Here is a 12,154-nt window from a genome sequence, read left to right on the forward strand (position 1 = left end):
CCTGCATTCCTCTTAGACATCTCCTGAATTAAAGAACAAAAATTGTAGATAAGGCAGGGTAGAGTAATGAGCAATATAAAAGTTTGGTTGGAGACATACTATACCAGACTTGCACTTCAAGTGTGACATGGACTCCTGGAAATCACTGTTTTGTAAAAAGCCCTTTCTGTAAAGAGCTGCCCATCTCCGCCTGCTAGCCAATGCTCCTCTGCTAGTGGATATTCCTCTGCTAGCGGCTACAGGCCCAGAGCTAAACCACCTCACAGCAGGGTCTACTCTTTTCCCAGCCAGCTGGGAAATGGCCACCATAACTAGGCTATCTATATATGCAATCTCACTCTTACATCCCCCAACTCTGAAGTCAAATTCTCAAGTCAGGCAAACATTTTACTTAGGTCCGAGAAACTAAACCACACGAGAGACTATACAAAGATAAAGGGCATCAAAGGACATTGCCACAGCTGATTTGATACCCTGTCCTTGCTAAGTCCTAGATCTACCTATAAATTAAACACTCCCCCCAGCCCCACCCTTGACCTTGGGGCTTGATCACTGTCTCTGAGTTCCTTTTTCCTCGAGGCTAGCTAGCACTCTACCACTTGAGCCACAGCTCCCAATCTAGCCTTTTTTTGAGTATTTTGTTGGAGATAAAAGAGTTTCCTGCCTGGGCTAACTTCGAACTGCAATCCTCAGATTTCAGCCTCCTAAGCAGCTAGGATTACAGGCTTGAACCACCAGGGCTCAGCAAAACACCATGTTTTAGTAAATAATCTGTACAAAAAATTTTACCAGGGTTCTCACAAATTGAATATTTCAATCAATTTTTTCATGAAAGATTTATAGGAAACTTCTGAAAAATGCATGCTTAATTGGACTGAGGGAAAACTTATACACGGGCAGTAGTATTTTTCTTTTATACAGGATAGTAATACAGTTACTGGGACAGTGGCAGTACTGTTTTTAAACTTTTTCATCAGAAATCTGAACAGTTTTGTTCAGCTTTGATTTTTAGATGATGAATGAACATTTTGCCTCTTATTGTGGAAAAACAGTTCTTAAAATTTTGTTTTTGGAAAAACATTTCTGCAATCAAAGGGAACATATATTTAAAAGAATGATATACTGAAATGAACTGGGGGGGAGAGGCAAAGATTATTAAGAAAAAGTAAAGCCACATCAGGGTTTTCACATCAACTAATTTTCACGAGCTCTAAGAGAGCTCATGCTGCTACACAGAACACTGCACAGTCACTGGGCTCTACTTGTGGCTGCAGACCCAAGAGATGGCTTAAAAAAATTTATAGACGAGACAGGAGCTGTCATGTCAGCAGTATTTTTCAAAGAGGAAACATAGCTTCAGGAAATATTTACCTTGTACTTCAAGTATAGATGTAGATATGCTGTGACATCCCATCTGGTTCTTCCTGCAAAGACTAAGTTAACCATTGGACCGTATTTATAAGCTTTATACATGTCTCCCAAACAAGGTTACCAGCACCACTGCCCACTCTCCTATTAAGGAGATCAAGACCTTATGTTTTAACTGGTGGTGATTTTTGGTATTGTGTTAGGAATTTATTTCTGATGAGATTCTATTGTGGTGGCTGCTGCTCACAGATGGAACTTAAGACCTGGAGCATGATAAGCATTTTAGCATGCAGCTGGACACTGCGTCCCCACCCTGATGATTTTGTGTGTATACGATGTAACTGGGGCTTGAACTTAGTGCCTTTTCTCACACAGCTTTTTTGCTCACAGCTGGCACTATACCACTCAAGTCATACCTCTACTCCAGCTTTTTTTTTTTTTTTTTTTTTTTTGGTTAGTTGGAGATAGTCTTATGGACTTTTCTGCCTGGCTGGCTTTGAAGCCAGGACTCCGTCTCCTAAGTATGGATTATAGGTGTGAACCACTATTAATGGGCTAGTGATGAGCTTTTCATGCTGTGCTCTCTTCTCTCTTTTAACTTAGGTCATTAGGTTTCAGAAGATTAAAAAGGAAATTTTAAGTATCGTCTCATATTTACATGAATATTGTGGTCTCTGGCTTGTTGCTGGCTGAAGTGTCATAATGACAGCTGTTTTTTTTTTTGTTTTTTAAATCAGGGCCTGGGGTTATTGCATACTTAGTATGTGAAAGATCTTGGGTTCAATCCTCAGTACCATAAAAATAAGATTGTATCTCTGTTTTGTGGTAACACTAATGACTATTTCATGACATTCAGAGAGTTGTTTTAGAAACATTAACTTTCAAGCTATAAATGGCATTTACCTTCACTATACTCATTCAATTTGTGGTGGAAATGAGCAAGCAGTGTGGCTAGCAGGAAAAAAGAACTGTTGCTTTTGACCTTTTGTGTGTGTTGATAAAAGTCAGATTTATCACATCACTGAATTATTAGCCAATTGTGGAGAAGCAATTAGAGATATAATTCTCACCTGGATTTTGAGGTTCACTAACTTGACTGAACTGTGACTGTGTCTTCCTACCTGTTAAACTTATTATGGCTTTAACAGTGGGGCTGCAGCAGTAAGGACCAGTGTCTGGATTTGGAATGGTATTCTAGAATGGAATTCAGTGGTCCTATTAACACTCCTGAAAGAGCAGAACCACCCTCACCTGGGCTGGACCTGCATCCCTGGGGCTTTTTTTTTTTAATTTAATTTATTTATTAATTGAACACAAATTTTTTTGACAAGGTGTTGTGCAAAAAGGGTACAGTTACATAGTAGGGCAGTGTGTACATTTCTTGTGATATCTTACACCCTGTTTTTCTTTCCCTTCTCTAGGTCAGGTAGACATATATACAATATACAATGTATCAAGAACATATACAGTAGCCACGTGGCCAAGCCCAAGAAAATTCGCCTAGGGCTTTAAATGTAATGTCGATATCAGACAATATTAGACAGTAGTCTTATATGAATGTACATACATAGCTTTTGAGCTACTGTATTCCACTGAGAGGTCAATTTTTGACCTTTGTATGTTGAGTAGTTGTTTGGTTTTAGTTACATACTGTTGGGTCGCTGCCCCAATCCTGTGGGAAATACCATTTGACAAGCAGTTTTTGGTTTCACAGACCTGGTCTCTACTGTACTGGGACTGTCTTAAACTCCAAGACAGGGCCTGAATATTGTTTACCATCCATCGGCTGCATCACGTCAAGATGACATGGACTTTTACAGGAACTAGAAGATAAGCAAGCTCAATGTAAGCGAACATATTTAATAAATAGCCTAAAAGATTTACCACATCATAGTTACAAGTGATTCCTGGTCTTATAACTTAAAGCTATATTAACAGAAGCTCTATGCAGTATGGGTAAGAGTAAAGATAAATGAAGGTATAAATTTTCACCAAAAACCAGAGTCAGAATTAGGATGCTACCAGTGCAAATACACTGTTTTTATCATGATGGTGTGTTTAAGACAGTCCTGCAGGGTGTTGTTCAAGCTGTGTGAACCATGCTCCTTAGCTGGCAACTGGGCCACTACCATTCTTTGTGGTACATGTTAAGGACTCATGTTTGATCCTGGGCATTTCACAGATGGTAACAGGATGAAATATGAGAAAAAGAATATAACTTGTAAAGAGTTAAAATAAAAATGCAGTTTAGAAATAACCCTACCTTAAAACACCAGAGAACTGCCACCTGCATCAGGCCTATCATACATACTTCCATAAAAACTGAGACGATGCCGAATTATTGGGGAAGTGTATTCTTACATGCTTGTGAATCATATATCCAGTTACGCTACACATAATAATGCCATCATTTAATATACTGAGTTTTCCCAGGAACTCCAGATACATTATACATGTTATTACAAAAGTTCTCACAGCAAATCCCTTAGAACAAGAGGAGGGCAGATATTGTAATCTTTTAAGACTGAATCATGGCACAAATTCATTTGAAATTTAAATAAGCTTTTCCCAAGAGGCTTCTATCTAAGAACTCTGTATTTTCATAAGGAAATTAAGTTAGAACAATAAAACGTTTTCTGAATTTAATTTCTCATATATTTTCCTGAAAGGAGATTAGTATCAGCTTCAAGGTAGGACCAGAGCCTTTAAAAACAATCAAACTATTTCTACTAACTTAAGGAGCAATGAAAAAATTTATGTGGGTGAATATATTTATATTATTCACATACTTTTGGAGAATGTCAAATATTCTACGCATAGCTATGTATATATATGTACATATGTATCTATACACATAGCTACAGCTACTCAACATTTTAAAATGAAATACTTATGTACATAAAATTTCAGATTTCCATTTTCATACTTAGTACAAAGACTGATTATTCTAAAATTATTGACTCTATAATCTGCGATTCTGAACAAGAGTTTTTCAGAAGTTATTCAAGTAAAATCTAAGTAGATTATTCAGATTTTGAGTGTGCCAATTCAAAATAATAGTTCTATGCCGATCTTACCCTAAAACTTCAATCTTTGTATCATGACACAGGTTATACATAAAAAATTTAAAGTAAGGATTTTATTGTCATTAGGTTATTAGCATGGGCAAAACAGTATCTGGTCATGTTATGCCATTGGATTTTATTGCTGATTTGGGTTAAACTGTGGGTGTATCCTAATAACCAATTTGCAGTTTTAAAGAAAACTTCTCATGGGTTGTTACAAATTTACTAGATTCTACAATCTAGGTTGTAGACTCCTGCTGCAGTAGTCATATTGGGTTTCTGATCACAATTTCTGTTTTGGAAAACTATAGTCAGCTTCTGAATGAAGTTGGTCAAAATAAAATAAACACCTGATGTAGTTAATATTGGATATTCCCTAAATACCAAGAATAACAAGAATGGGGGTGTCATAATAAAAGCTGGGCCATAATGAAGGTAAAAATTCTACTTAAATGGCATCAAATATATTCCACCTTTTACAGCTAAATGTAGAGTTAATGCAGAGGGTCACCTCCAAGGTGATTTGAAAAAGAACACACACAGGAACAGTCATGCCGAGTGTTGGATGTGGATCTGGCCACAGGAATCCTCAGGTGTTATGCACCAGCACACCTTCTTTACCGATGATCAATTATTCAGTTATCACTGTGAACCACTTTCTCTTCAGTAAAGCTATCATAAGGAAGTCTACTATCTCAGACTTTTCCTATAAGAGGAAGACAATCCCTTCATCACATTACCTGGAAAAATCCTGGTGGGGCCTCTGAGCCCCTGGCCTCAGCACAGCACTGCTGTAGGATGCTGTGTGGATAAGCTTCCGTGCTGCCACAGGCATGCCAAGGCTGTGTGAAAAGCTTTCCTGCAGCAGCATGCAGGTGTACCAGGGAGACACAACCCATTTCCTAGGTGTGTAACCGATAGTTCTCTTAAGCATATGGTGTGTGGAAACATTAAATCACAGGCTTTCACCTCACTACTGTGCTTTGATTCACATTGTTTTGAAAAGCCAATATTAAGGGCAAATACAGCTTAGCACTTTCCAAAGTTATCAAAGGGGAATGATCTACCATGTCACCAATTTTCAGGTTTTGGATAAATAATTTGCATTCTGGCTATAAAACCAATAAAAACAAAAATCCTACAGATTTAGATTTCCACTTTAAACAAATACAGTAGCCAGGCATCTCTGTCACCAGAGTCTCATCAATATTTAAACACCTAACCCCTTTTTAAAGTATGAAAACTGTATATGAAAAGCTAGAAGTGATACCGAATATGGTTATACTAGGTTATCAACGATTTGGACCTCTAAAGGTTTTAGAAAAAAAATTATACTATGCAAAAGTCCTAAAGGAAAACAGAGGTGAATGTGGGAATATGTTATATGCATCTCAAAAACTTTATCCTAGTCATCAAGAAAAAAGTACATTTCCTAAAAGAAATGTCAAAACCCCTCAAACCATTATTTAGTACATATTTTATAATATATATAAAATATGACACAATTTATATAATGTATCTACTATGTAAGTATATATATAGACAAATATTTCTAATTTTTGTAAATTATCCAATGAATTTGATTTTCCCATACAACAAATATAACAAGTACCCTAACACTCACATCACATTCAAAAATCATATGGATCCTTCACAAAAACACTTCCAATGGTAAACTTAGAGCCATCTTTAAACAGCACAGAAATTTGTAGGCACAGTTTTACTGACCATACCCTTAAAAAGTGTGAATTTGTATTTTCCAGGATAAGGCACCTCTCAGTGTGCATGACCTGGCTTGAGATTCTATATACGTCAGTTAGCATCAGCATGTCACAGCAACAAATGAGAAGAATAATCTCGTAAGAGAGTGCAAGGGATTGCTCTTCAATTTTTCACTTAAGTTAGAAATGAGGAAAAAAACCCCACCTACTTACTGTATAAATTAGACAGTAATAAATCACTGAAATAATGTAAAATATGTGACACTGGCAAGACTTTGGATATCAGATTTAGATGGTAGGAGATTAGCCATAGCACTGATTTTAAAATCCTGCTTCTGTAAAAATTTGATTAAGAAGGAAAGGCTGATAACTACTATTTTCTTCTAATAAGAGCATCTGACCCTTGACTAGTTACTGAACTAGATGACAGCTTTACAAAACTATTTCAAGTATTCATTATCACAGTGAAAATGTGAGACCAATGTTAAGAGTGAATGATCTGAAAATTCCTGATGAAAAAGGGTACTAAATCAAAACATATACAAAATGCTTCAACGCATTTCTTTATGTGATATGAATAGAAAGATTATCCATAAAAAGTTAGAAAAATTAAGATAAATTATATATTAGTACACCTTCTCAACCACATTTTATATAAAAATTCAGAATAGTGTACTGTTATTTCAATCTACACAATAAAAATGCCTTGACTTGGCAGATTATCTTCTATCTGTGTATGTATTTTCTCAGCAGAAGGTTTATTTGTTGAGTCACTGTTTAAGTTTTATTTTAACTGTTAACCTGTTGCATTATCAGTAAACCCAGCTGATTGGAACCCACTGTGGCTCCATTCTCAGTTTCTCTGTGGCAGTTTGTAGTTTCTCAAAGGCTTTGTCAAGATTGTCATTTACAATGATCAGATCAAAATAATGGTTGTAGGCTCTCTGAATCCGGGCACTTTCATCCACTGTTTTCTTCAAGTCTGAATCCTGTAAAAGTTTTAAAAGAGAATGTTCATACTATAATGTATATTTACTCAACTCAAAAAGCAAGTAAGAAATACATCCAGTGGTTGTTTGCTACAATCCTTTCTAAAATTGTACTTTTTAATCTTTAAATAGTTACACAAAGGAATTTCAATGCAAGTGGTCAATTTGTTTATTATGATTCTGATATTAATCTTCAAAATCTGTTCAGTATAAAAAAATAACATTTGGGGCTGGGAATATGGCCTAGTGGTAAGAGTGCTCGCCTCATATACATGAAGTCCTGGGTTCGATTCCTCAGCACCACATATATAGAAAAAAGCCAGAAGTGGCACTGTGGTTCAAGAGGTAGTGCGCTAGCCTTGAGCAAAAAGAAGCCAGGGACAGTACTCAGACCCTGAGTCCATGCCCCAGGACTGGCAACAAAAACAAAACAAATAAACAAAATAAAAAATAACATTTGTTCATCTCAGTTTTCTCCATCTACATTCATGTTTGTACTTCTGGGTATGCCTTACCTTCTGTTTTGCTGACAACATAGGATTCCTAGGTAAAAGACTGCTGACTATAATCTTGGGGTGTATGTAAGGTAATGAATGAATTATTGAAGGTGAGAGGTTTCTAAGCCCTTTCAAAAGTTTTTTTTTTAATCTTATGGGCTATGTAATTCATAGAAGTCACCTAACTAAACTAATGGATTCTGTACGAGCAAGTAGACCTTTTTGTAAAATTCCATGACTCCATAGCCTACAAATATTTACTGAGTTCCTGCTGTTTCATAATGGGCTGCAATAACAAGGCAGAGAAGGCTCCTTCCTGCCTCTGTCGAAGAGACATAATGGACAAATAAACACATACAAATTGTGAGTTGTAAAAGGTATTATAAAAGAAAGGCATAAAGAATTTTAAGAGATCAACTTGAGACAAAGTGACTGGAATGACAATAAGCAAAGGGCAGTTCACTGAGAAGCAAAAGAAAATGTGCAGTAGAAGGAACATTCCAGGCAGAGGGCACAGCTGTGTCAAGTCCAGAAAGGTCATGGCCCTAGAGTACTTAGGAAACTGAGATGGAGGTTTGGAGGTTGAGGCCAGGTGATGAACAACTAAATGTGATGTGGGTCTTGGATGGGAATGTGACATGATATGAGTGAATGCAGGAAGACTGGTGGGTGTGATCTAGTCAGAGCAAACGGTTACCTGGGCTCAGAGCGGGTGGCTCACACCTGTAAACCCAGCTACTCTAGTGGTTAAGATCTGAGAATCACAGTTCAAAGCCAGCCTGGGCAGGAAAGTCCTTAAGACTTATTTCTAGTTATCTATACATGTGTATAATTTTCACTTATATTTATGTATTTGTAAAATGAATTAGGTTAATGTCATCAGAAACCAAGACTTTCAGCATAAGAAGTAAAAATGCACATACAGGGTTAAAGAAATAACGTAAAAGTAATATGAAATCAGAAATGAAACTATGAAGTTGAACTAATGATGTACATTAAAGCAAAAAAAAGAAACAATTTCAGACCACAGAATAGCCTAGGAACAATGCCAAACTGAGTTGACTGCACCCTGAAGATTATCTCTGAGTACCATTTCCCACTAAAAGGGATCAGAGTATTTGTATGGCTAATTCCAAGTATGGGCCAGGAACTGCCTAAGAATAACCTAAAACAGCCTGTTATTCTTGGAAACAAAAAATCATCAAAGAATAATAGAGTTGTGGTTAAACACACCCGAGCTGAAAACAGGATAAACACCAAAAAGACCTAAAAAATACAGAGGAAGTACTGCAAGCCATACTAAAACCAGATTATTTGGCTAAATATAATTAATGGGATATATATCAGAAAGCATTCTGTGTGTGCATGGGTAGGGGACTCTTCATAGTAACCATACCATTGAGTGGTAGTGTTGATGTACTTACTCTCAGACAGTTGTGTTTGTACAAGGCATAAAGCAAGTAACCTCTGTGATATTTTAACAGTATTGAGAAGAAAGAAGGAACTGGAATTATGAAAAAAGTTTTGGGAATATCAATATGAATTGAACAAGTATGATAGAGAAGCATATGTCAAGCTCTGTCTACATGAAAAAGTCTAGTTAAAAACAATGATTAACCCTGTGACAAAGTGCACTCTTCTTCTTAGTCTTAAAATAGAATTTACTCTAGCAGGAACCTGAGCAACATGGGGAAATAGCCTGGTCTACAATAGGAAACATACAAGTAAAGCATGACATATCTGTCATACAAGGTAGTAAGAAAGTTAAAGTCATTAGGTTGATAAAGGTGTCAAGTCAATGAAAATATACTTCTAATGGTCAATGACAGGACAATTTAGCTGGGTGCCAGTGGCTCATGCTTGTAATCCTGGCTACTCAGGAGGATGAGATCTGAGGAACACAGTTCAAAGACAGCCCAGAAAGAAAAGTCTGTGAGACTCTTATCTCCAATTAATCATTAAAAAGTCAGAAACAGAGCTGTGACTCAAGTGGTTGAGCACTAGCCTTGAACAAAAAAGTTCAGGGACAGTGCCCTGCCCCTGAGTTCAAGCCTCAGGACAAGCAAGGAGAAAATTAAAAAAGATAGGGCAATTTGAATATCAGTAAGCATAGTAGCTACAATAGAGTATAGTATAAAGGAAAGCATATCAAGTAAATTTGAATCCATGTACTCCATAAATGAAAACCAAAGAAAACTAGCCATTCAGGCTGAGGGAACAAGTTTATTATTCTGAAAGATAGATGACCTATAAAGCAACAGTATCAGACGTACTCTGCTTTTCTCCTATGAATTGTATCTCAGAATAAGAAACGCATTGGGAAAAACTCTTCCTGGTTTTAAGAAGTACTCTGCTTGGATGCTGATGCCTCACTCCTGTTTGCTACTGAGGAGGCTTCAGAACCGAGAAGGTTTAAATCTGGCACAAATCTTTAAGACACTTATCTCCAATTAACAAGCCAAATAAAGCTGGAAGTGGAGGTATGGCTCAAGTGATAAGAGTGCCAGAGTGAGTGAAAAGTTGAGTAAGAATTGAGTTGAGTAAGGTCCTTAGTTCAAGCTCTAATATGGGCACACACATAGACACATATACACACATACACATACATACACATACACATTGTGCTCTGATTTATAAATGAAGAAAGAATGACAAATTTAGAGTATTACTACTTTGCCACCCCTAAAAAAAGTAACTGATTGAGGTAAAGCTTTAAAATTTGCTAAAATCATTAAATGAAATGCTATTAGGGAACTTTATAGATCACACAGACAATATATGAACCCATGGCTTGACCTTACTATAGTAGAGAGCCTGACATATGCCTAATGATTTAATAAAACAAGTGCTAATAATGAACGGATTTTTAAAAAACCAAGAAGCAAACTTGAATAAGCATCATGACCAAGTCTCTCTGTCTACCAGTGAGTCAATGGGAAACAAATGATAGAGCCCAATGACACTAGGGGGACAGAATGAGGAAGACTCTACAGGACACAGGACTTAATGTTTTGAAAAAAATCAATCACAGTGTCCAAAGAGAGGACAGGGAGGAAGTTAGTGGGAATTTATAGATTAAGAGATTGAAATGGTGGAATAACAATAGCTAGACTAATGCTGCCACTTGACAACTAAAACATAGGCAAAAATGTGAAACAATAGCTTGAAAGAACTACATCAGGCAATGAGGGGCAGAGATAAGAAAGAAACAAAGGAAACTCTGAGATGACTCCAGTTCAACTATGCCTTGAAAAGAGTTTCCACAGGGGGAAGTCCAGGAAGAGCCCAAGGTAGTTGAGAAAGGAAGATAGTTAAGAACAGAAAACCAGAGGTAAAAAAAGCACCACCTAAGAACACATTTGTTCCTATCAGAATAGAAAGCCTGAAAATTTATTGGTCTTATAGAAATAGAGCATCAAACAGGTTTCAACCATAATAGAATACCCTAGACTGAGACTCACTCATGACTTACACCTCCTAAATTTAAAAGCTAGACCTGAAAAAATGGGCTAATTCCAAATAACTGCATCTTAGAAAACTCATACCTAGCATAAAAAAAAACTATCCATAGACAGAAGTGCAAAGAAGAACTGAAATTCCTCTATACAACTACTTAAAGATAATAATATTAAAAAAAAGTAGGAAGCCAGGTGCTGGTGGCTCATACTCCTGTAATCCTAGGTATTCAGGGGTTTGAGATCTGAGGATTGTAGTTCAAAGTTAGCCTGAGCAGGAAAGTTCATGACACTTTTAGCTCCAATTGACCATCCAAAACAAAAACAAAAACAGAAGTGGAGGTGTGGCTCAAGTGGTAGAACAATTAGTGCTGAGCTAAAAAAGCTTAGGGACAGTGCCCAGGTCCTCAATTCAAGCGCCAGGACAAGCATGGGAAAAAAAGTAGGAAAATACAGACCACAATTCAACTGTTCATTCTAAGTGACCCAAGAAATGATAACATTAGAATTAGTAGTAGGCAACAACATTAAGCATTTATTGTAAGTATATTTCATATATTTCAGAAAGTAAAGACATGGAACAACTTAAAAGAGCTAAAAGGACTTAGATCACCTAACTCCAGGGCACATTATCAGCTCTATAGGATAGAAAAAGGAAACTGGGGGTGGGGGTGGGGTGTAAGGATTTTTAAGGTGCACAGGGAAAGTGGGAAGGTGATGGACATCAGTAGTTTGGTTGACAAGTTTTGTAAATGCATGCATATGCCCAAATTTATCAAATTGGATACTTTTAGACAAACAAGAGATAACTGTAAATCAATTATACCTCAATCAAGCTGAAAAAAAATGAGAGACTAAGAAGACACTAAGTAAGTGCAATGTGTTGATCTTGTTTGGATCCTGATTTGAACCAATCAACTATAAAAAATTCTAAGATTTACAAATTAAAGAAGATATATTAACATTAAAATACTGGCTATTTTTTTTAAATCAGCAGTGTTATGATCCTGTTCCTAAAGAAGTTCTTGTGTTTTAGAAGTAAATACTCAAGTATGGATG

The 12,154-nt window shown here is 36.6% G+C and overlaps 1 protein-coding gene across 6 annotated transcripts in view; it reads right to left on the minus strand.

The window, feature by feature from the left end:
• Nucleotides 1–3,208: 3,208 nt before the first annotated feature.
• Pals2 (protein associated with LIN7 2, MAGUK p55 family member) overlaps nt 3,209–12,154 on the minus strand; it is a 94,764-nt gene continuing 85,818 nt past the window's right edge. For 5 of the 6 annotated variants that reach the window (XM_048339675.1, XM_048339677.1, XM_048339674.1 and 2 more), the window contains one exon: nt 3,209–7,143. In XM_048339675.1, coding sequence (XP_048195632.1) covers nt 6,967–7,143 — 177 coding nt within the window. In that variant the 3' untranslated portion in view covers nt 3,209–6,966. The remainder of the gene's footprint in view (nt 7,144–12,154) is intronic. The other variant, XR_007210040.1, reaches the window with a different exon arrangement.

The sequence above is a fragment of the Perognathus longimembris genome, chromosome 2, assembly GCF_023159225.1.
Source record: "Perognathus longimembris pacificus isolate PPM17 chromosome 2, ASM2315922v1, whole genome shotgun sequence".
NCBI classification, from domain to species: Eukaryota; Metazoa; Chordata; class Mammalia; order Rodentia; family Heteromyidae; genus Perognathus; species Perognathus longimembris.